A 24098-nucleotide genomic window follows, 5' to 3' on the forward strand; every position below is an offset into this window, starting at 1 on the left:
CAAACAGGTAGAGCTGCTTAAAATATTTTCAGCAAGATGTGCCATTTTGAAAAAGCCCCAGTGTATCACAAAGGCGTACAGATGTTGGAAGGAGGGGGGGTTGTCCTTTAATAACAGGTGTTCAGGCTTGTGAGCAGCAGCTGTGCTCACAGGGGGCTCTCAGCGAGCCCACCCACCGCCTACCAGCATCCCTGCCGTGGGGCGAAAGCAGGTAGCCAGGATGGGGGAACACGAGGTGCATGGAAATAAGTACATTCAGGAATGCAGGTGAGTCTGGGAAACAGTCCTGGATGGGAGAAAAAAAAATGTGTGGAAGGGGGACATGGTTAAATGTGCAAAAATGCATACATTGCCATTCTAAAAGTGAAGGATTTCAACTTTTGTTTCACAAGTTCTCATTTTTCAGTTTTAAACTGAAAATTCAAACTAATTCAAACAAAAGAAGAGCAAAAATGGCTGTAATAAATCATTATTAATTTCTTTTCTGTTTGAAGTGAAACATTCCTTGCATTTCAGGTTAGACCAAGTCATATTGGTAGTTTCATGTTTAAAAAAAAAGAAAACCTTCAATTTTTTTGTTCATTCTGAACTGTCTTTTAAGAAAAAAACTAAATCAGTCAGCAAAGTAAAAATCCACTGGTCACAAAAATCTTGTCCACACACAAATGCAACAGCTGCAGAGACACCTGCCATCCAGCTATTTTCAGCTACTGGCTCATGTTACTGGCACTGAAAACCTACAGCAATTTATATATATGCCATTTGGATAAAAAAGTGTACCTGGAGAAATAATCTGTACCATTTCTGACAAAAAAAATGGTGATAGCAGCATCATTAGTTGTTTTATTTGTATGAAGATGAATGCACTACCATGTGAGCTGACCTTCATCATCCACCCTCCAAGCCGCTGTGTCCCATACGAGCCCCAGCTGAATCAGCCCCAGAAGAGGACGATGCTGCTGCCTACCCGACAAGAATGAGCCAGCAACGAACTCTGGGTTCCAAATGCTACCCGGCAGAAAGCAGGCAGGTAAACTGGGTTAGAGACCACCAGGGTTGTTTAGAAACAGCAGCAGAACTGTCTTCTCATTTCATGCCTGCACCTTCACCCCATCTCCTTGGGTCCAGACAAGGGGTGGTAAATTTGGGAGAAGCTCACCCAAGAGCTGTGATGGCAGTTTAGGGAGGGGAGGGCCCCGGCTGCGGGCTCTGCAGGTGTTGGCATGCTGTCACCAATACAGACGGCAGGCATCTTCTGCAGAGTCATCATCCGCTGGGGTGGGAATCACATTATCATCTGGCTCATGGTCCTTCAAGCGCCGGCCATTAGCAGGCTGCCAGCGGAGCGAGCTGGTGCAGCAAGCTGTGACTACTGCACGGCGCTCGGCGAGCATCACGCCTCGCCATCTGAGAAGACATAACTTCCAGAAATGCTTTGCTTTCCATATGCTTGTGCAGATACTGTAACATCCAAATCCCTGTTATGGTGAAGCACCATATGGGAGAAGCTGCAAAGATGGGATCTTTCACCTTCTCCCAGGAAGGGGCCATGGGAGAAGAGGCCTCCTCCGAAGAATAGCCAAGTACCACAGATTAAAGATAATAATAATAAAAAAAAATCATCCCAGGATACTCAGCCCCGCCCCCCAGGTGAGTAATTGCCTGCTTTTCTGGCTTTTTCAGAGCCAGCTTGCCTACAGTGATGCTTCTGGATTTGCATTGCGTTAGTGTGTGTACATGGCTGGAAAAGCAATGAGAGCCAGGCCACCCGGAGCAGTGATGACAGCAGTGCTGAGCCCTGATTACCCCCCAGACAGCTGTGCAGAAAGGAAGAAGAGATAACAATAAACCCAAATTATGAGTCTGTCATTCCAAGAACAGCACTGCTGGGGAAGAGGATGGCAAATGGCTCCTTCCCAGCCCTGGGAGCCTTCCTCTCTTTCCATCTTTGCAGCAGCTGTGCACTCTGGGACCTGCCTGGGATGGATGGCATGGGGACCAGCACTGAGAAAAGCCACAGCTGGCTGCCTCTCCACATCCAGAAGAGATATCCTGCCTTTCCTTCTGCATCCTTATCCTCCTGCCATGCCCTGCACTTTCTCCACTTGTGACTCAGCCACTGGCTGTAATGAAGCCATCCTTTGCCAAAGCATCTTTAAAATGACAGAGGATAAAAGTATTTCAAAGTGTTCTTGGAAATACTCTGGCAGGTGGCCCTGATGCAATGATGGCTTTTCCAAAAGTATTGCTGCTGGTGACAGTATTCCCAAAGCACGGCATCAGAAAATCCCTGCTCAAGACAGGGAGGCAGAAGAATCTCACCCTGCGATCACTGAACTCTTATTTTCACCCCAACCCAGAAATCAGCGAGGAGAAAAAAACCCACTGCTTTCAAGGGAGAGCAACCCCCAGCCTGCAGGGAACTGGTTAACATGAACTGATGCTAAATCACAGTGGGCAAGAGAGCATGTATGTATCTATCCGTGTATTTGTGTGTGTGTGTATATATATATGACAGTTGAAGGATACCAACTTATTTATTCTTGTCTGTGCTCTTACAGTGTATATGCACTGATTTATTTGAATGGCAAGACACAAATTAGTTGCAGTTTTCAGCCACCCAATGCCACAACACTGATAACTGTACTTTTCACCAGCATATTGTATAACACCTAACCCGCACATGTAAATGATTAATATGGAGTGGCTCCCTTCACTTATCATCATCCTAAACAAAAGGTCATCTCTTCTGCCAGCAGTGACGCTGGAACAGAAGGCAATAGCAACACTTCCATTTACCACCTCCGAGCCTCTATAAATAGGCAATTTTGTTAGCAGTTGGACCACAGCTACCTGGCAGGTGCCATTGCATGAATGACTCCACACCGGTCACAGCTATGACTTGTGTGGTTTTTTCCAAGGTGTCTCTCTTTCTGTCATGGTGTTATTTGTACCAGGGAAATACAGCAGGCTAAAAGCTACATGATTTTTTTTTTTTTTACATACCACAGTAGAAACAGTTACCGAGTTATATTTGTCAGAGTCACAGTAGTTTATGCATATTTGCTATTCACAGACTGCAGAATATTGCCAATAACCTCACTGGTGGAGACTGACAACACGGAGATACATGCATTCATGTGAGACCATAATCAATGATGTCTATACTGTATTAAGCACATTCATTTTTTTTAAACACCTTCCAGTAAAATCAATTCCTTTAAATTTGTAGTTAAAACTTTTGTTTTTTTCCACAATTACGCACAAAATAACCTGTAAACAATTTGACATTACACTTATGTACAGTGAACCACGTTGGAAAGTAGAGGTAATTCAGTGGGTGCCACTTAATCTACATCAATGTGCAACAGACTGACTCAGCCTCAGCAAAGTCATTAAGTGCTTGTATGAGGTCCGAAAATGTAACATAAGCAAGGCCCCGAGTAGATCACAAAATCACCAAACCCCCCTCTAAATCCTCTGTTGGCTGGGAAAATACTGCCCTTACAGCACCCACCCCTCTAACACGGGTATGTTAGTATAAACCAAAGCGCCTGGGTCAGATCACGTCCTGCAAAGGCAGGGAAGGGGCCAGCCCCCGCCACTGCCCTGCACCTGCCCCTCGGGCCAGGGCGGCTTGGCCAGAGGAGATGCACAAACGGACGTCAGGAAGGGACATCAGGAAGGGACCCCCCCTGCTGAAGACCAACAATTCCCATCCAACCACCTGGGCCCTGCCATCATCCTTCTGCTTCATGTTGGTAAGTTTTGTCTGTTTAGTTCTGAATTCTGCTTTTTCGTGTTTGCGTTATCATTGCTATAGTTTAAAATCTGTAATATCATACTTATAAACTGATTTTTTAGCTAAGTGATATCGATGCCAAGAAAAATAAAGAATGTCTTTTTATAATATAAATAATTTAAAAGTGCTTTTTTGTTCTTTTACTATTAATCTACAAAACCCCGTTGGGGCATAAACTATCCATAAGACTGGACAATTATTTTGTACCATGATATACATGGGGCCTTATGCATAAAGTACTCTGAAAGTCAAGTTCACGTGCATACTCGCAATGGTGGAAAGGGCTTCAGGGCAGGGTAAGAAGTTGGAAAGGTTTCTCCACCTTTCTGGGGCTAGGAGAGCAGTGTGAGACATGGCTGAAGGTCTTGGGTACAATATGGTCATTGCCAATAGAAATCAACCCTGTTTTCCACTTCAGCCCAAAACTTTGCAAATAAAACGAATAAATGGACTCACAAAACTAGAATTAAAACCCCAAGCCATTCTCCAGAGTGCTGTGCAGCCTTTACATTGTGTGTGCAGATGATTTAGGGAAAAAGTAAAATAATTTGGTCCCCATGGGTCAATGTAAACTCACATGTTCTCCCTTTGCCTCCCCCTAACGCTTTGAGTCATGCTCAGGTGTCTGTCTCGAGGCATTGGGGCATGTAACCAAGCCCTTGGAAAACTGGTATTTCTGGCCATGAGAGGTGTCAGCAGGCATGGGCTGCCAGGGCCAGTGGGATACACGTGGCTGGGATGGGAGCTGAGCGGAGCCCAGCTGGGCTGAGCCCAGGTGCCAGCAGCACCGGCGGCCAGGAGGGAGAGGGAAGGCTGTATCACCCACCTGCAAGGCATGCATCCCGTGGTGCACTTGTGCAGGGGTACGGATGCCTACCACGCTCCTTCAGCCCACCAAGCAGAGCTTAAGCAAGACTACTAAACAGACCATGATAATTAGAGGTCGGCTATGCAAGACCATCACCGAATGAGCAGACCTATTTGCCATATGCAGAGGTGATGAACATTGTGAGCTACGTAAGTGGATGTGTATCTATTACAGCTTAATGGCTTTCTCTCATCCTCACTGACACAAGTGCCCATTTTTCTTAAGAAAAGGTGTTTTAGTAGAGTCTCAGTCCTACTGAAGTCAATGTAAGTTTTAAAATTAGTTTCAACAGAACTTGTATTTGCCCTTTGTCATGTGTGGAAAGTAGCTCAAAGCCTAGTTTACTCCCCAGATATTTTAGAAAGAATAAAGTACTCTGTTAACTGAGTTTCATTTCGGCTTGCTACCGACAAGTGACCAAAAATGTCTTAGGGACAGGCACGGCTTCTCTCACTGAAAAAAAGTAGAATTGAGCTGAATATTTTTAGACCTCAAAACCCAGCTACCTTTTAGACAATCTATTATTCCAGTCTCATTTTTCCCCACTGCATTGCATCCGTCTCCCTTTGTCCCCTCACTGCTTCATTTCAGCAGTTGAGTAGCGGGGGGCTGCAGCCCACCACCCCTGCACAGCTCCAGGGGAAGACCTGGGAGTGAGGAAGGTGCTGAGCACCCGCCCTGTTTCCCTACTTGTGCCCAGCTGACGGTTTGGTTTGAGGTACCGTTTTGATACCCACCCACTGCAGTGATTTCTCCCACCCCTTCTAACAATGGGTGCTGCTGCATCCTGCAGATGGGGGAGAACAACCTGGCCAAAAAGGTGCATGTATCTACCTATCTATGTATATGTACGTATGTGTGTATGACATTTTTTATGTACGTGTGCATGACGTTTTGGGGGGAAGAGGTCTTCCAGAATTAACACATCACCTTGCTGTACAGGGAGGACCCCCCAGCAGCAGGAGGTTTGGTTCTTTCTCCTGACCTCCCGCTGCCTGCATGTGAACTACAGGGCCGTCGTGGAGCAGAACTTTTAATACCCTGGCGCCTGTCTCTACCAGCCCACGAGTCTTCCACACCGCTGCTTGGTGCCCCCATGCAGGGGCTTGTGCTGGCAGGGTCATGTGCCCAGCAGTGGCCCTGCAGCTGCATGATGGTGGTGGGACAAGGTGCCCAAAGCGTGGCTCTTTGGTGGGCTGCAGTTCTCGCCGTGGGGTGTTGGTGGTCCAGAGAAAAGCAGCGAGGCAAGGAGGGAGAGGAGGGGACGACCTTTGAGCAGCAGTAACGGATGCTGTGCAGCATCCAGCATTTAGGCTAACCCCTGCCAGGGAGGGGAGAGCGGCTCCCCACCATTGCTCCTCTACAGCAGAGGCTCTTCCACCTAGAGCCTGCCAGCCAGCCTTAATAGCAAAAAGCCTCGAAGCACAGCCCCCAGCTCCTGCATCGAGCCACCCGTAAAACAGCTGCAGCAGGAGGTTAGACCAAAACTAGATCCCTGCAGTAACACAGCAGAAAGTGCATATGAACACACACACACACACACGAGTGTGCACACACACGCCTGGGCACCTCTTCTCCTTCGGCTGCATACTAAATTGTGTTTCCTAGCAGGTTTGGCCTGCCTGTGATTACTAAAGTTTAAGACCTTTATTTCTGTAGCACTGGAGAGTAATAACCATTTCACAGAATCATAGATTCATAGAATAAAGGCCACATAAATCAAGCCCATTCCAGCACATTTCATTTGGTCTAATTCTTCTATAGTTATTAATCATCGTGCAATTCTGTGCAACCTGAACGTCAGTCTGGGAACACACGTGTGTGCGCACGCACACACATTCACATACACCCCACCCTACGCCCCAGCGCCTGTTCTTTACTCTGTCGTATGTATTTTATATTTGTGGTATTAAAAAGAGATGGGGAATTACGTGGACTGGTGGGAAGGACAAGGTTTTAGTTGCAGCCTGGTACTGAGGAAGAGGGATGATCCATCCCGAACTGCACACTCAGCTGAAATCCTGAGGAAGAGCCCTATCTGTTCCCCAGTTTTATTTGCTTGCTGCCAGAGCAGTGGGGAAAGATGCAGGAAATGCTCAGTAGGAAAAGAAAAATGCTATAAACAAACCAACGAATAACTAAGAGGAGCCAAATCTGTGGATCTTGTGCAAAACATTGATTTCCATGTGAAAATGTGCTTTGTGAGCAGGTAAGTGCAGGGCTGCACAACTACCATGCCTGAACTCGAGTGTGAGTGAATGAATGACTTAAAACCTGAATTGGTTCTAGAGCCTGATCCCAAAAAGCACTGGGTTTTCTCAGCGAGCCCAGCATTTCCAGGTCAGACCCTCTACTTTACAAGCCTCACTCTGCGTTACCAACACTGCATGTTCACTGTAAGAAATAGCACGCCTCTCATGCATAAAAACTCAGCAGAGATGATGCCAAGCTGCCACATCTAAGCCCTGTTCTCCAAAGACTGGGAGATGTATTGCTGGGAGGGCTTTTCCCCCTCCCTAAAGCAAGCTCATGCTTATGGATCACTCTGGACAAGTATTGCTACCTTTTTTGCTGGTAAAATTTGCATCCTCACCAATAAACACCTGTATGACGTCTGCAGCCAAGCAATGGGTGTGAACCCCTGCCTGTGTACTCACACAGACTTTACAGCTCTTCTGGCAAAACAAAAATGCCACAGCCAGATGTGTGGGTGCGATGAAGCCCTGCAAGCATGAAGGTACCACCTTGCTGAAACTGCATGAAGATCAACAAAAATAATCTGTGTGTGCTTGACATCATCTCCCGCAGCAGTCTGAAATTTAAGAGAGGGGAAGCCCTGGAACCTGCAGGATGCTAAATAAGTCAGAATCAAAGTGCTTTTTGTTACCAGCACTATCACTTCCCATATAATCTCCTTCTTCTTTTAGAAAATGAATAATATATCTCAAATACTCTAGCTGGTTTGTTCTCAGCTATGGCCGAAATAGGTTTGCTGGAGCAATTCATTTTTCCATCACTCTCTGTGGCTCACTCACCCTGGCAGCCCAAGCTCATTCCTGAGCCAGGCCCCTCTGACCTGAACCCCCCTGACGCTTACCTGCCCCAGGTTTTGCTGGCCCTATGCCTTTGACCACTTGCTTACACTTGGTTCCTGGGCACTCTTGGGACGCTGCTGCTGTGCTCATGCTTTACCCAGCAAGGAGGGCCTGCTGCACTCCGCAAGACTGACCTCTTCCCCTTCCCCAAGCTCCCACGCCCTAGGGGGCTGTGGGCTGCAGGACCTCCACTCCAGTCAGTGCAGGACCAGTCTTTTCCACAGCTCCCTGCTGGCATGTGGTGAATAACACATGACAAGCAGCACAGTTTGTTGAGTAACATCCCGTTGCTGGCCGTGAACAGGATTGATGCTGAGACGGACATCTGCAGGAGGGGATACGGGTACCTCCTTCTGAGGGCTGCATTTGCTCTTGAAGTGCACATGGCTGGAATGGTGCTGCTCCTGACCTCTAGCAATTGAACCGCTGCCAGTCAAAGCACTAAACCTGGCTTGTTAGGCAGAAAATTTCTGGTGCTTGCTTCTGTGCCGGACAGGAACCAGTGCCCATTCTCCCTGCCAGCTGCGGCCAAACACCCCTGGCACATGTGCCTGGCAAGCCTGCAGAAACCAGCCATCCTCACCAGCACAACCACTCTGCCTGCTTCCACACTCGACCCTGGAAGAATTCCTACAGCTTTCCAACTGTGATCATCACACATTTAACCCACTGGCACAGGAGAGCCTTGAGAAACACAAGAGGTGTGGGGAGGATACAGAGGGAACAAGATCATCAGAAACAAATGGAGTATTTTGCTGATGGCAACAAGGACCCACACACTGTTCCCTGGTCTCTACTGAAATGCATTTACAGTGTCTCAGAGAAGGGAGGGAAAGAGAGGGAGTGGGGGAGAGAGACAGTGAGATGGGTTTTCTACTGTTCAACTCTCAAAGACCTGAAGAAGAAACGGAACATCCATAGACTGCTAAAAAATGCTCTTTTCTGAGAAAGTGCAGTTATAAGGAGAGAGCCAGAAATCTTTAAGCAATATATATTGATATATATATACATATATATATACACAGAGATATATATACACACATATATATATATGCACATATATATATACACATGCTTAAGGTAAACTGTCATGGCATAGCTTGTTTCTTTGAGCTGTGTATGCCCCTCCAAACAAACTCACTACAAGGAGAACACAGAAGGCATGCAGTCCACAGACACCCCTGGACACTGACTGCTCACGTGCCATGTTCCCACCGGCATCAGCAGCATCCGCATATGAGCATCTCTTGTTGGTATGGTTGTGCCCTTAAGGTATTCAGCTTGTGTAAGACTCAGAGTTTACGAATAAAAGCGTTTGTCATTGTGCTTCCATGACTGGAAAAATATTGTTACCCTATGACTGTAAATGTTAAGGTGAAATAGGCAAATTAGGCAGTACTATAGAGATGGATTTTTTTTTTTTTTGTGAGCTAACAAATAATTATTATTGGGAATTATTTTTTTTATCACTTAGAATCTTGCTCTAATGGTAATAAGGTTGTGTGCTTTCCCCACCCTGAGCCTATAGGTGGTACTTCCGCAGGAGTTCAGATTGCCAGGGATGTTTCCTTTCTGGAAACCTGTCTGGGATTTTGATTTTGAGGAAATCCTGGATACATTTTTCTAGCTCCTCCTCAATGGACAGCTTCTCCTTCACTGCTTTTTTCTTGTTGGAGTTGGACTCCCGGGAGCCAGAAGTGAGAGTCCGGAGCAGGTCACTCTTTCTCCGGATCTCAGACTGTTGCAGCAGCTGCACCGGCCCCTTCTTGGCCGGCCGGTCCAGAGTCTGTATGTTGGGCTGGCGGGTGACAGGGCCACAGATGACGGTCTCCTGGGGGGAGCTGGCCTCCGACTGGCTGTCGCAGCTTGATGTCGACAGCTCATTGCATGACGTGCCGCTCTCTCCCTCCTTGTCGCCTTTGTCATTCTTGCAGCAGCAGTCACAGTGGGACGAGGACCACCGGGAAGGCTCACCTGCAAGAGGAACAGAGAGCGTCCTGGTGTTACCGACAGCTCCAAACCCCCTGCCTGCACCCAGAAACAGGCTGCTCACCCACCACTGGGCTCGCTGCTGCCTGCCGAGACCTGCGGGAACTGGGAGTGACACAGCCTGCCAGCGCGGCAGGAAACCTCTCTGGGAGCTTTCCTGGATGTCACACAGACTGTCAGCAAAACCTCCACTTGGTCTCAAGTGGGAGATGATTTCCATTAACATTGGAGCTCCTTCAACTGCTCCACTAACGTGTTGCTCAGGTCCCATGAGGGTCCCCTGAGATATCCAGCACATGTCTGAAAGTTTTCTGAGATCCTCAATGAGAAACAGTCACTGGAAGATTCAGCCAGGTGTTTAACCAGAGCAAGCAAACATCCCTGCAGGAACCCTAATTGCTTTTCAAGCTTGTCATGATTTGCTACTACCTCTACCCACCAGCCCCAGGGCAAACCCTGAGCAGATCACAGGGAGGTTTTTCTCCCCTAAGAGAAAATCCTGATGAAGTGCACATAAATTTTGCCTAAGGAAAGACAAAGAAAAAACAGAATGGGGACTTCAGATTTTGTCATTCCCAATCCATTCCTCCACGTTTTACCTGTATATGGGGCTCCTTTGAAGCCAATAAATTCATAGGTGTGAACAGAGGTTACAGGGCCAAGGCCAAGGTTACGAGTTCAAAACAGACAAATAAATGATGAACTTTTGGCTGCCAAAGCCCAGGTGGCAAAGCCTGCTGCCCATTCCCACCCCAGCCACCGTCCCTGCAAAACACAACGGGTTCAACAGCTCATGCTGGCACTGGTCTTCCCGGGGTCTGCGCTTAATGAGGGCAAGCCTGGACAGAAAAGACTAAAGTTTGTTCATACAGGAAGGGTCTGTCTGTGTTGGTGTGTGCAGGAGTTAAGGTGGTACCCGAGGTGGCTGAGGCACTGACAGGTCTCACCTGACAATCCCAGGCTGCTTAAATCTCACCGAACCCTCCTAGCCTCATCATTTTTCTGCCTTTAAAAGGACAGTGTCAAATACACTGTTAATTCCAACCTATCTCGTTTTTATCCTGTTTGCCATGGTTAAAACCGAAGACCCATGGATTCTGCAATAATCTTCTGTGCACAATTACACCCAACTGCAGAGTCCTACTCCTCATTAGCAACCACACGTAACAAACCAGTGTAGGCAAACATCCTGCCACAGGCTCTGCCCCACAACAGACCAGTGTAAGCAACACGGCGTGGGCCAGCAGCTCTCCTGTACAGCAGAGATGGAATTCCAGCCCCACTGCAGGGGCAGGACCCATCACCGTTCCACAGGGGCATCACCGCTGTTCTGGGGCATTTCACTGCAGCCCCAAAGGCAAGCTGGCTCACAGCAAACACCCCGCAGGGAGAATCACGCTGGTGCCAGGCTCAGAGCCACCCCACCAGTGGGTTTGTTGGCAGACAGGTTATACCAGGCTTGCTCCCTCCGTCTTCTGCCAGCACAACATGTGCTGCCACATGGTGCGGTCCCATCAGAGGGAGCAATGCCACAGGGGATTATGGGTGGTGCTCTGCAGTGAGAGGTGCCAAAAAAATCCCACCGATCCTGGGTACAGGCAGCCTGTGCTGATCTCTTCTGGGATCTTACAGGTAAAATCCCGGCAGTCACAAAGAAATTAAGTGTTATGGGTTTGGGTCTAGTCCCCAGCACGTGGTGAGCCAGTGGTGGGGTTGCAGGAGGCATGCCAGCACAGGCAGTCCTCCAGCAATGGTGAGCCAGGGAGCCAGCAACCCTGTGTGATGTCCCCACCATGGGGGACACAGACACGTGGCCCTGCAAATCATACGCTTTCCCAATGGCATGAAACAAAACAAAGCAAAACAAGATGCTCCTCATGTCTAAACAAAACGTTCAGACAATACTGCTGTCACTACTCAGGAACATGTTCATTATTATTCTAGTCTGTAATCATCACAGCCTTTATACATTCATCCAACTAAATATGACTGTTTGTTCTTTTTTAAAGTAAGAAATCAAACAGTATTCAGGTGACCATTGGATACGGAGGTCAATAAACATCTCTCCTGCAACAAAAAGGTTGTATACAGCCTGTTATAAAATTCAGAACTGGATATCAGAAGGCGCCTGGCTTCCCCAGCCCATGGGGAATAGGGTTTTGGGAAATTCTCTCTTCCATTGTGGACAGTTATAGCACCCCAAATTTCTCCAGATATTTCTTCTCTCAGGCTTGATTGATAGCACAGCCAGCTTTGGCTGTAAAACAGTGCAGGCAGAGCCACCAGCCTCCACCCCCATGGGTAGCACCCTCCCAGCATCCCCCTGCCCTGCCAGCCCCAGACCCCTGCAGACAACTCATGTCACTTCAGGGGCAGCCTCCCCATGTATGAAGGTTTGGTCACGCACAGAATAGAGGCTTTGGGGAAACATGACCTTCATTTGCATAACCCATCAGTGATGGGAACTCCTGAATAGTACTTAATTTATTTCCTGATTCATGTAGCACATGGCTTGATTTTTTTGTTTTTCAGCTGAAGACCTGCCCAAATGCAGTAATCTGTGATAAAGGGGAAGAGCTGGCATTGGTAACAACTGTTCCCTGACCAAACCACTGCAATAATCATGGATTTAAATGTCATTTGGAAGCATCCATCTTCCCACTAAAATGTAATTATCATTACCAGCTCATGCAGATTGGTAACATTATCCAGATCAAGAAAAGGATAATTCAGCTTTGCAACTTCTGACCAGCAATACAGACCCTGTTCTCAACCATGAGAAGGAACTGGGGGCCCCACAGCCAGTGTTACACCCCAGTGCTTGTGGCATTTCTTACTGGGGTGCAAGGGTTGGAGAAGGGAATGGGGAGGGGGAACAGTCAGGTCAGAGCTGCAGCTTTGGCCCAGTGGTTTTCACAGCTGGGATAGGCAATGTGTGGTGCTGGGATCGCAGTTGTGCTGGCAGCTCCTGCATGGCTGGGGGAGGATGGGGGGGGTGGGGGGGGGTGGGGGCGGGGTGTGAGGCTGCTGGGGAATCCCCTCCTCACACAGGGTCCAAGGTGACCATTTGCTGCCATTGGTCTAGAAACAGGCCCCCATCAAAAAAATGGGGCCAGAAAAGAAAAAGGAAAAAAAAAAAAAAGTTGCTGCCCATTTCCAACCCCCAAGTCTCGGGAGCAGATCCTGGAGGAATCTGAGAAGGGGGGTTGCAAGCTCATGGTAGCAAAATGTTGAAAAGCTGCGCTGCTGATACTCACTGCCCTATTCTCCTGTTTCCCCACCTTTTTTGCAACCATGAATACAATGCATATAATTTACAGAAACAGGTGGAAAAACAAAAGTCAGGAAGCCCCTCCTCATCTCTTCCTTCCTTTTCCTTGTCGACTATGAAGGAATCTTTCAGTCTGTCAGCTGCATGGCTAAGTTTAACTTACAGGCTTGTTTCAAGACCTGTTCTGTATCTTGTCTAAAAAAAGTCAACAATGGCTAAATTGATTTTTTTTATAATTTGCTCAACTTTGACAAAGGCATTAAATGCTGAACCTTTGTAAAACCCTGATCACATGAGCTTCTGAAAAACACATCCATGAGCCGTATTGATTTGCAGCTTCTTATTGCAGTTGACATTACAGCTCCCTGAGGGTTTTGCTGTGTTGCAGCCACTGTCTGCTCCCTGTGAGGGACTGCTGGAGCCTCCGCCCTTCCTAAACACAGAGCCATTTACTCCAGCAAGCAACCACCAGCACTTGAAAGGCAGAAATTAATCAGGTGGAAGGGAACCAGTGAGGGTGTGTCTGTCCATCCCTGTGGGAACACAGAGATGCTGGGAGGGGAGTGCCTCCTTCCTGGCTCTCCTGGCCATCGGGAGAGCAGCTCCTGCTCTCCTTGTCAGTGTTTGCTCTGCTCTGCACTCGCCTGTAATTACTTTTCTCACCTGTAAAGTGAGTCATTTTCCCCATGCTGCTTGTGTACATTTAAGGACGACAGTGAATGCTAATCGAGAAACAGATCTGACCAGCATCACTGCTGCCACCAGCTCTTTCACAAGGTAGTTTCCCTCCTCTGGACACTAGGCTCCCTCCCCATCATGGCCCTGGAGGATAGCGGGGCTGAGCTCCCAGCGGGCAGTGCTGGGGATGCTCACCTGCTGCTACGCCGGGATGATGTGCTCCAGCTGCCTTCGCTGCTTCCCCACCCCACACTGAACTGAATGAAGTCTGAAAAATGGTGAAAAATGAGTTGAGAGGGAAAAGGTTACTGCTCAGGTACAGACCCATTAGTGCACCGTGCAACCTCCTCCTACAGCCTACCATTGACTCTGAGCAGTTTTCGGTGCCTCCTTAATGGTTTCTAAGCAAGCTCATAGAATCATTCAGCTAAAGCCACATTCCATAGCAGGCAGGACAATCTGTGAAATCCAAATTAAATGGCTGCATTCACTCAGCCAAGGAACAAAATGCCAACATGCACCTCAAGTGCCGAAACAGCCCAAACACCGAACATCAGACACAAAATATCAGACCACGGCAGTATCACAGGACATTGCTGCGATCACTCAATGAACCTTTGCAAACCTGAGCTAATGTTTGGCACACACGGGGGTCACAGACACCTCCTCACAGCTGTAACTTCATAGCTATGAGAAAGAGGAAGGGGTCCAGTCCCCCGTGTCCTGCCGGAGGGGCTGGACCCTGCTCAGGTATGGCTGTGTGGGCAGGGGACCCACCAGACGGCATCAGGCGCATCTAGAGTATATACTTCATTACCACAAAACAAGCCTTTTATAAGTTAATTAAGACCTAATAGATGCTGATTTGACTTAATAAATATTCACCAATGATGGGCATATTGTGGGTAAGCCAGGAGGCAGAAACTCATCTATTCATGAGGCAGAACAGCAAAAACCAGGTGAGATCTGGGTGCTGGAAACAGCTGCAGGGTTTGGAGAGGTTCCTTGGGCAGAGACCTCCCACTGGCACCCAGTGTTCAGCGAGCTGGGCTGGGCTGGCTCACTGGGAGGAGAGCTGGTGTCCAGCAGCGGATGCTGTGGGTATGCAGCAGTTGCAGGCAGAGATCTTCAAACACCCCCGGGGAAAGGCAAGAGCCCGGCTGAGCAGCTGCTGCAGCAGCAGGGAGAGCTAAAACCAGCAAGCTCCTTTTTGCAACCTGAACAACTGCTCCACTCTGCAGAAAAAGGGGCAAAGGTAAACAGGTTTATTTTTGATTAATACATTTTTTGACACCTTTAAATGGTGGGGCAGTCTGTACACAGAGTTAAACACACTCCCCAAACCCATCCGGCCAGTCTGGCTTCCAGCCTCCGGAACACTCCTGCCCTTGCTGGCCTCAGCCCAGCATCACACAGCCAGAATCCCTGTGGGTGCGTGGGCAGCAAGCATCAACAGACATGTACTTTTACTTTTAGGTACAAAATGAGCTTGTTTTATATGCTGAAAAGACCTTAATATAATTATTACAAGAACAACATATCAGGCTAGCCAGAGCAGTACATTAAGAAAAATCTAAAGAGAGAGGGAAAGCTATGGAGAAAATTGAATTGCCTTTAAGCATTTAATGAAGTAGGGGGAAAAAATAATTTTCATTAGTCTACCTTCAGATACCAGAGGAAGAAAAAAAGAAAGGTTCCAGTACCAAGCAATAATATATGAAAAATACATCTGTGCCAACAGGATCAAACTAATTACCATGCTAAGAAGTTGGCTCTGTTAGTTAAAACAGTACTGTAAAATTATCTGATCTCAAGTCAAGCAAGCTGAGCTCCACTTTGTTGCAGGTGCACAAGAAAAAGTGTGGGCATAGCTGCCTAATTTACTGCTTTGCAGACTCCCTTTGCCTGATTTTCACTCAGTCAGGCACAGGCTGTGGAAACCTCCATTCCCTGCGCGCTTTGACAAACAACTCCAGACATCAGCTCAGTGAAATGGCTTCTGTCACCTCCTCGGGAGCCAGGGGATGCTAGTGTGTTCCAGAGTCAGAACTTGCCAAAACACATTTAAAAGCCTAAATCTAAAGCCAGCTATCAGTCACGTGAATTTGCCAGCTAAGTGAACTTATTGAAGGATATGATCATTCTGCCCACAGAGTTTCAGAGACTACCAGGGTAAGGAAACACAACAAATTCTAACAAGCAAAGGAAGTTGGAGATTCTAGACACATCATACAAGATCTAATTTTATCATTTTAAGTAACTAAATTATTCTCTGTATTACATTAGTTGACATCAAAGCAAGGGAAAACAATCGGTCAGTTGGACTGAAAGATGTGGACCAGACTTGGGAATTACAGATAATTGCATGCACAGCTGCAACACAGCCTGTTAGAAATAAAATCCACAACACTATCATTAGCAAGGAAAAAGCCATTTGGGAATTGAGGAGACGGGTAGCAGGTTTCAGAGCTGCGCTACCACTTGCACGGCACGCTCAGTCCCGAGCTGTTCAAGGGTGAAAAGGATCAAGTGAGCCAGGTCATCGCTGCAAGGTCAGGTTGCTTGGCAAAGAGGGATGCAAAATAGCTCAGGATTTAAAGAACATATTTTCATTGCTGTTTGCCTCAAAGTGATGTTTTTTCCTAGCAATTTTAAACCAAACATTTCAGTTACCCTATACTAAAGGAAAATAATACACTGTTTGGTGCTCTAAAAAAGATTCACTTTTAAAAGATGATTTGGAGCATGGAAGAGGGGATGGAAGGCGATGGGCTACTACTGATTCAAAACTGTGCCACGTGTCACCTCCGTGTAAACCTCTCCATATCTGGGCGTAATTAGAAGCTGCTGACAAACTCAAGTTCCATCAGAACATGATTTTGTATTGCATTGTAATGAAATAAGCACAGCAGTGCCCTTCACACCTTCAACGCATGCACATTGCACGTTATTTTGCTGGGTAGATGGAGTTTTAAACAGCAAGAACTGTGTGGGGTCAAGGCAACCGCCAGCCAAAGGAGTGCTCAACCCACAAGCCCTCCTGGTAAACTCAGCCTGTGTGGGAGCAGGATCGGCCATGGATCTGGGCTTGGGGCTACATCACCTTCTCTAGACTGGGAGCACAGTCTTTGATAGCCATGTGTTGTGGAGCAGCCACACATAAAATGAAATCAATAAAACCCTACTGAAAAAATGCAGATTGCTGCTAACTGAAAGCAATGGCTGCAAACTGAAAAGAAATCAACAGAAAAATAAGAATTGTCACAGCCATTAAAAAAAGTTAAGGCAAATCATTCACCTCCATGCCAGAACACCATTGGTGCTCTTCAAGTGTTTTTCCAGCATTTTCTGGATCACTTTTAAAAGACATTTCACCCAACTATTTACTTCATGGAATATAATTTTGGTGGGGGAGTTAGCAACTTTCAGCCCAGAGTCCCCAGGGCTCACAGCACCTGGGCCAGCCCAGTGGGACATGCCCCCACCAGGGACGGAAAGCCAGCTAGAAGCAGAGGAAGGATGCACAGCCCTGAGAGCTGAACCCATGCTCCCTCCTGCTCCGTACCAGGATTGCTCTAACCTGCTAAACAGCCTGTGGCCACAGCTGCATGCAGCTACTAACGCACAGGTGGGTACGGTGTCTGATGCAGGAGTACCTCTGAACTAGCACACACAGTCAGCTCTCCTACTAAATCCCGTATCAAAAGCAAACCCAGACATATTCAGAAGGCCAGGAGAGATGTAAACCCTGTGCACTGGGCCTCTGCCTTACATTGAATATCAGAAACCTTTTTATTAGAGGAAACTGCTGCTAGTGTCAATTTATTTTTGGGGGCACCATTTTGCCACACAATAAGAAGTTTTGCTGGAGTCCCAGGGATAATCTACGTGCCACAGGTAGGAGATTTCATTGAGTTTGGGTCTGAGTCAGGGGAGAACCTTTACTCACCATGGGAAGCCATCAGCTTTTGGTGCACAGGGGACACGTCTCATGGGCTCGTGGGGACTTGCACAGTTCCCAGCAGTGCAAATCTGCCTGGTTGCATTGCCATGCAGGGGATGGGTTTCCTCATCCTGGTTTTAGGCGCTGTCAGAGTGACAGACAGAGCTCATAGGAAAAGAAGAAATATTTCCGTGTGGTTTGCAGTGAGAGGGAAGCACCTGCAGCAACATCAACCAACACAGGACCCACAGCTGAGCAAGGATGGGTGCTGAGCCCCAGGACTGGCCACCATTGTGGTGGTAAACCGAACATCACACTGATTTAATCACATAATTCATTAATTAACGTCTAAATGCTTTGAGATTCTTAGATAAAAGGGGCTAATTAATTCTGGCCTGTCTTTCTTGCTTTTCTTCCTGATCTCAGCACGTTTCTCTCCCAGTGCCCTAATTATAATTATTATTATTAGAAGCTTCTGATGAAGCAGCAAAGCCTCTGATGTATAATTGACACACAAACCACCAGCCATCCAGTTTTTCTCTCCTCCTCTCCCTTTCACAACAAATATGCTGCAAGCATGGAACGGGAAAACCCTGCAAAGAGGGACGGCTGGTGTGCAGAAACATAGAGAGGAGAGAGAAGTTATGATATAAAATAAAACTAGCACAGGATCTTCAAACCAAAATCAACAAAGAGCTTTTATTGTGACATAAAGACCCTAACCCTAGCCATCATCAACTCCGCCTCAGATACAATGGTGTTTGAATTTTGTGATTCAAACATGTTCAAAATGTGCTAAGCCTGGGATAAGTAGCCCACTGGAGAGAGGTCCAGCTTCCTCAGGACAGTGCGTTCCCCCTCCTCCCTGTCCCTCTGCAAACCCTCTGAGCCAGCTGCGATGCCCCAGTGGTGGGGGATTTGCAGAAGCACTTTGAGGTGTCTAAAACTGCCCCAAACCCCGCTGCTGCAGCAGTCTGGGACATCTTTATGTCCTCAACTTCTGGGAAATTCAAGAAGAAAGTTTATGCATTAGTACACTCAGAAAAAGGCTAACAGAAAATCTAATACTATTCAAATTTAAATGCTGTCCATAAGCATCGTCCAACCAAGTGCTGTTTTACCACATAGCTGCATCGACTTCTGGGGCTGGCACCAGTCTCAGCCTCCACCTGTCCCAGGTGATCAGCCCCAGATTTAAACCCACTAACAAATTATCCAGCTGCTGCACTGGAAAGAAATCATCACCCCTTGCTCTCCAAGCCCACCTGGAAAGTCAAGGGGAGCATAATCAAAGTGTGAAACCTCTGACAGCTCCCAGGAGAAAGGATTGAACATTTCAGGCATTTTTCCACTGATAAATGCTGTTGTCTTGAAATTGAAATATTCTAAAAGATCATGGTGATTTTGATGATATTTGCACTTGGAAAGTGCTCAGCTAGATCACTTCATGCCTCCTTTCATTTTGACACCTATATTATAATAATACTTTTAATATCACACTATGTATAGTTAATTTTCAGTTATAATGCTCCAGACTTATAAAAATGCAATGTTGTGGTATTTCAGAATTAACGTTACAACTTGCTATTCTACAAGAAAGTTCAAGAATTCGATTCTTTTCCCCTCCTGAATTTGGAATTAAAGTTTGTGTTGATATGTGAGAACATGCAATGGGATGGAGACTGATTTCTCATACAGCCCTGACCTTAGAGGCAGAAGAGCTCATTGTTCTCAGAGTTATATTCCTTTTATTAAGTTTCTACAGTTTTCACAGCCCTTTTTCCTGAGCTTGGGTGGAGGGCGGGTGGGTGGTTTGGCTTGGTTTTTTTTCCCAGGGGAAAAGGGATGGTTGAATCTGTCTTACAAAATAATGAATGGCAGGTTTGTTGCTACAGATATGGAGTTAGCAATGAATCATTAAGTCAAAAGGCACAAGTGAGTTTTCTTGCTCAGAAAAAGATGCCTCCCCAGCAGCACGAGCAGCCATTGCCACGGGGCCAGGCACGGCCAGGTGCAGTCCCGCAGTAGGGAGGCTCTTGCTGGGTAATTTGCCCATTTAGACTGTGCAGCCCCATCAGCTGCCTCCACAGTGAGGGACAGGCATCGCACCAGCCCCAGGAAGGTCTTTCAGAAGACATGGCTGGGAAGGGACAACGTCTCCAGGCAGGGCACAGAGGTTATGTGCTATACGCTTTTTGAGGCAGGCAGAGATATTTTCAGTACCCAGACATTCATTACCTCTACGTGTGTGGGCTGCACCAACCTTTCAGTCTGTGATCATCCTAATTTGAGTCATTTTCCTATCCTACTGTTCTCAATTCAATCTTGTCCATTTATGTTGTCCTTTCACCTTTTATTCTTACTGCTCCTTTTTACAAGGGTATGTAGTGATAGGACAAGGGGGAATGGCTTTAAGCTGAAAGACGGGAGATTTAGACTAGATATTAGGAAAAAATTCTTCCCTGTGAGGGCGGTGAGGCGCTGGCACAGGCTGCCCAGAGCAGCTGTGGATGCCCCATCCCTGGCAGTGCCCAAGGCCAGGCTGGACGGGGCTGGGGGCAACCTGGGCTGGTGGCCGGTGTCCCTGCCTGTGGCAGGGGTTGGATTGGATGATCTTTAAGGTCCCTTCCAACCCAAACCACTCGATTCTATGATTCTTCTGCTTTAGGATTTTGTTGTTGGTTTGGGGTTTTTATTTGTATTTCACATTCCTCTTCTTCTTGCTTGTCCCCATGACTTTAACCTCTCAACTGTTCTTAGGTTTTGCTGTCTCTTCCACACTTTTTCTCTTCTGCTGGGGCTAACTGTAGCAACTGATCCCCATTTGAGCAGTAATTAACAATACCGCCCAGGTAGCCAGGACCATTGGCAGGCCCCACCCTGAGCCAGGCAGCCTCCTAAGCCACCCCCCAGCCAACTCCCCATCACCTCCATCCCATGTAGGTCCCATCATCCAAGCACTTGAGGGGCCGGGGCCCTCACCTCCACACTCACCTTTGTTTCCAACTTTGTGAAGCAAGTATTCTCCTTTCAACACCAAAAAAATGAAGTATTGAAATTTTGAAAAATATCACACATTATTCATATGGTAAATAAAAAACTGATTGCCTCTAGGTCTGAGGATAAGGTAATGTCAGTAAAGTGAAATTTGATTTAGATCACTCATTCGTGCATGCACAACGCCTAAAACAGTTTTTGCATCCATGCATGAATTAAAGGTGTTGTGATTGATGAGAGACCAAAGTCTAATTGTTGTTTTATTAAATACATTCTGACTTGGTAATCGAGCTAGATTTATCAGCAGAAATTGCCCCTGTCTAAACAAAATTACTAAGGTAAAGCTTAGGAACAATGACAAATGCCATGCAAGTAATTGGCTCTGGGATCAGTGTCGGCAGCAGGACGGACATGCGGTAGATTTATTTGCATTTAGGATCAAGTATCTTCAGTAAAATTTCAGCAAGCAAACAAAACCAGAGAAGGACTTGACAGTAATGTTATTGGTTTGAACTCTCCCATATGTTCAAAGACAGCAGTGAAGGGGGAGGAAGGGAATCATGGAGGCAACAGCGGCTGCCAGGCATTGTTAGTAAGCCAATACAATTTTTTCCCCTTGTGGGAGCAGCTGTGGACACCTGGGTGCTGCTGTGGCCAGGACCTGAGCTGCTCTATGCAGATATCTGGTTCCTTCCTAGTTCATTCTACTAATTCAAATTTTCTGTTTTAGAACTTTTTCCATTAAAATTTTCTGAACTTGATAAACCCAGTGTAAAAACAAGAATTGTTCACCCATGGTCTCTCTGTCTGGGGAGGTCTATGATTTGTGCAAGATAATTTCAGCTAGTCCACAGCTGGCACATAGACTTTTATCAGGAGTCTCCCAGCACTTAGTCATTTTACCGGCACGCCTGTGGTCTTTCCTGAAACACTCAATTCTGGAAATGAACTTCTGCAAGAGTATTACATTTGTTTGAAAATAGAAATAAGTTCCCCAAATGGTGGAGAAAATATGAGACCTGGTGTTAAAATACCAGAAGGCATATTAAATGGGCCAAAATATTTACATATGGATTTTTCTCAACCTAATGTGTGATGAAGTTAAAATTCTGAGTGGAAAGAGAAGCACAAAGTGTGAGCAGCAGTATGGTAAGAAACAGAAAGTGTTTAGAGGAATTGGTCACCATGGTCATTGATGCTGTCAGACCATTTCTGAAAGTTGCGATGTACCCCAAGTTGTACGGACTCCTCCTTGCACTTCATAACAAAAGCCTTTTTATCAGAGGAAAACAACACTTACGGTCACTATCCTTTCGGGCATCACTTTGCTGTGCAATAGACATTTTTGACTCTACCTGGAGCTCCCCATGCTGTCCTGCCTAGAGACACAGCCTGTACCTGGGCTACTCAACACTTGTCTAAACCAGCAAATATATCCTGGGAGAACCCTCCAGCTTCTGGCATCTCCCACCAAGGCAGGCAGACAGTGACGGCAGCCGCCCCTGCTCTGGGAGCAGCCTAGCCTTACCAGTGCATCAGCATCCTTCCCGGGGGATGTGGCTGGTGCAACACTCTGCACCCTCTGATCAGCAAAACATGTGGTGAAGGCTCAGCCCAGACTGACTCCATGCAGTCGTCTTCTTGTCAGGCTCTGACAAAGCCCGTGCAGGTTTTTAACGGAGGTCGGAGGGTGGCAGGAAACCTTATGGTCAGCATGAGTGACCCTTGAGTGAGTTATTTCCATGTTCAGGAAAACTCTGTTCTGTCCCTTACTATGAAGATGCATGGTGATACCTCAGCAAACGTCTCCATCATTAATTCAGGTAATCTGTCAACTTTTAATTGTTTCTTATTATGGTCTCTTCAAATCAAATACTTTTTTTAAACCTCTTTATCAGCCTAACCATAGTGGTCTTGGTCATAGCTTAACCAAGTTCTTCTCTGGTAGCACTGTGGAAATCATTCAGTCTCTTACAACACAAATTTATCTGCCTATCTACCTTTTAGCTCTCATCCACCAAGTAAAAATCTTTAGCCAGACTGAAGCAAGAGCATAGCTGAGCAATACTCTTGCAATTCTCACCTGTATTTTTCATTGACAGTTTAGCAAGCATTTAGCCTGAAGAAGGAAAGTAAAATGAATGGTCTGGTTTGTGGGAAGAGCCAAAGGGGTCTGACTGTTCAGCATTTCCAATATAAGAAGAAGTAATTCAAGAAATAACTCAGTGCTGCTGGCTTCCTTGCTTTGTACCGCCCTTTCCAAATACTGTGATTAGAAACAGTATTTGGCCATCAGGACTGTGGCATTTAAGTATATATTACTCTGGGAAAATGACATTGATATGAAAAACTGATGCATAGGTTTTCTTCTGCCAATAGTGTTTGCTCTTTCTGTCCTTCTGTCAAACATCTCTAGCTCATTTAAGTTCAGTGTACAGAGAATTAATAGCTGCTACTACCAGCATCTTCCTTCTTCAAGTCCAGCCTTTCTCCCTCAAATGTAAGACTTTTTTGTACCTTTTTTTATTTATTATTGCTGTACTAATAACTTATCCTAACTCAAACTTTCCTTTTACCTCCTTTTACTTTAAAATTACCCTCAAGAACCTGAAAGTGAAGTTTGGTTGAATTAAGCCAGCCTGGGTTAAAGAATGAGGGCTTTCCTTGTCTTCTCTGAACAATCCCCTGGAGTTAACCATGGCGCGAGCTGGGACGTGCACTGCCTTTCTGTTAGCAAAAGATGTGAAACCCTCTGGTAGGACATTAAATCAGCCAGTCAGAAACCACTGAAGCAATGCAGGTGGATTGTGGATTGAACCCCCACTGTTGTTTTGCACTGATGAATTCCTGATATTTAAGAAAGAAATTCCAATCATCCATTAATTAAAACATGAGGGAAAAAAAAATTAGTCTGAATAATCAGAAAATGCATCCCTTCCCAGTGTCCTAACTTTAGAATTACCTGTATGAGCATTACTGCAGACTCCTCAGCAACTAAAGCAAAGTAATTCAGAATTAGATAATTGTCAACAAAGCCTTAATGCCTAAATGCAAAGCCAGGGCAGTTCCACCCTTAGCACCAAGCCAGGGCAGGAGCCCACCCCAACACATTCTGTCCGGGACTGCACACAGCTCTGATCTAGTATGAAGGACCTTGAGATAAATATATATATATATATATGCACGCACACATGTATATGAAAAACACAGTTTACATTCAAACTTGAGCCCTGATTTGGACACATGTTTTAATTAGCAAAGCCAAAGTGTGTATTGCTCCTGCTTCTTGAAGATACATATTTTAAATTGCTGACAGATGGTTATGGTAATATGGAAGCCACAATTTTTGAATTTTTGAAAATTAGAACTTATGAATTCCAAAATGCTCTGGAGATATGAAGCTATCATGTCAGCCTATGTTGTTCCAATTAATTGCAATCAATTGCTAATTGAGA

General features: G+C 46.3%; 1 protein-coding gene across 4 annotated transcripts in view; it reads right to left on the bottom strand.

Moving 5' to 3' along the window:
- Positions 1-6573: 6573 nt before the first annotated feature.
- KCTD16 (potassium channel tetramerization domain containing 16) overlaps positions 6574-24098 on the bottom strand; it is an 85947-nt gene continuing 68422 nt past the window's right edge. For all 4 annotated transcript variants that reach the window (XM_027807300.2, XM_027807301.2, XM_055718075.1 and 1 more), the window contains exon 3: positions 6574-9739. In XM_027807300.2, coding sequence (XP_027663101.1) covers positions 9288-9739 — 452 coding nt within the window. In that variant the 3' untranslated portion in view covers positions 6574-9287. The remainder of the gene's footprint in view (positions 9740-24098) is intronic.

Source organism: Falco cherrug, chromosome 8 (genome assembly GCF_023634085.1).
Source record: "Falco cherrug isolate bFalChe1 chromosome 8, bFalChe1.pri, whole genome shotgun sequence".
NCBI lineage: Eukaryota > Metazoa > Chordata > Aves > Falconiformes > Falconidae > Falco > Falco cherrug.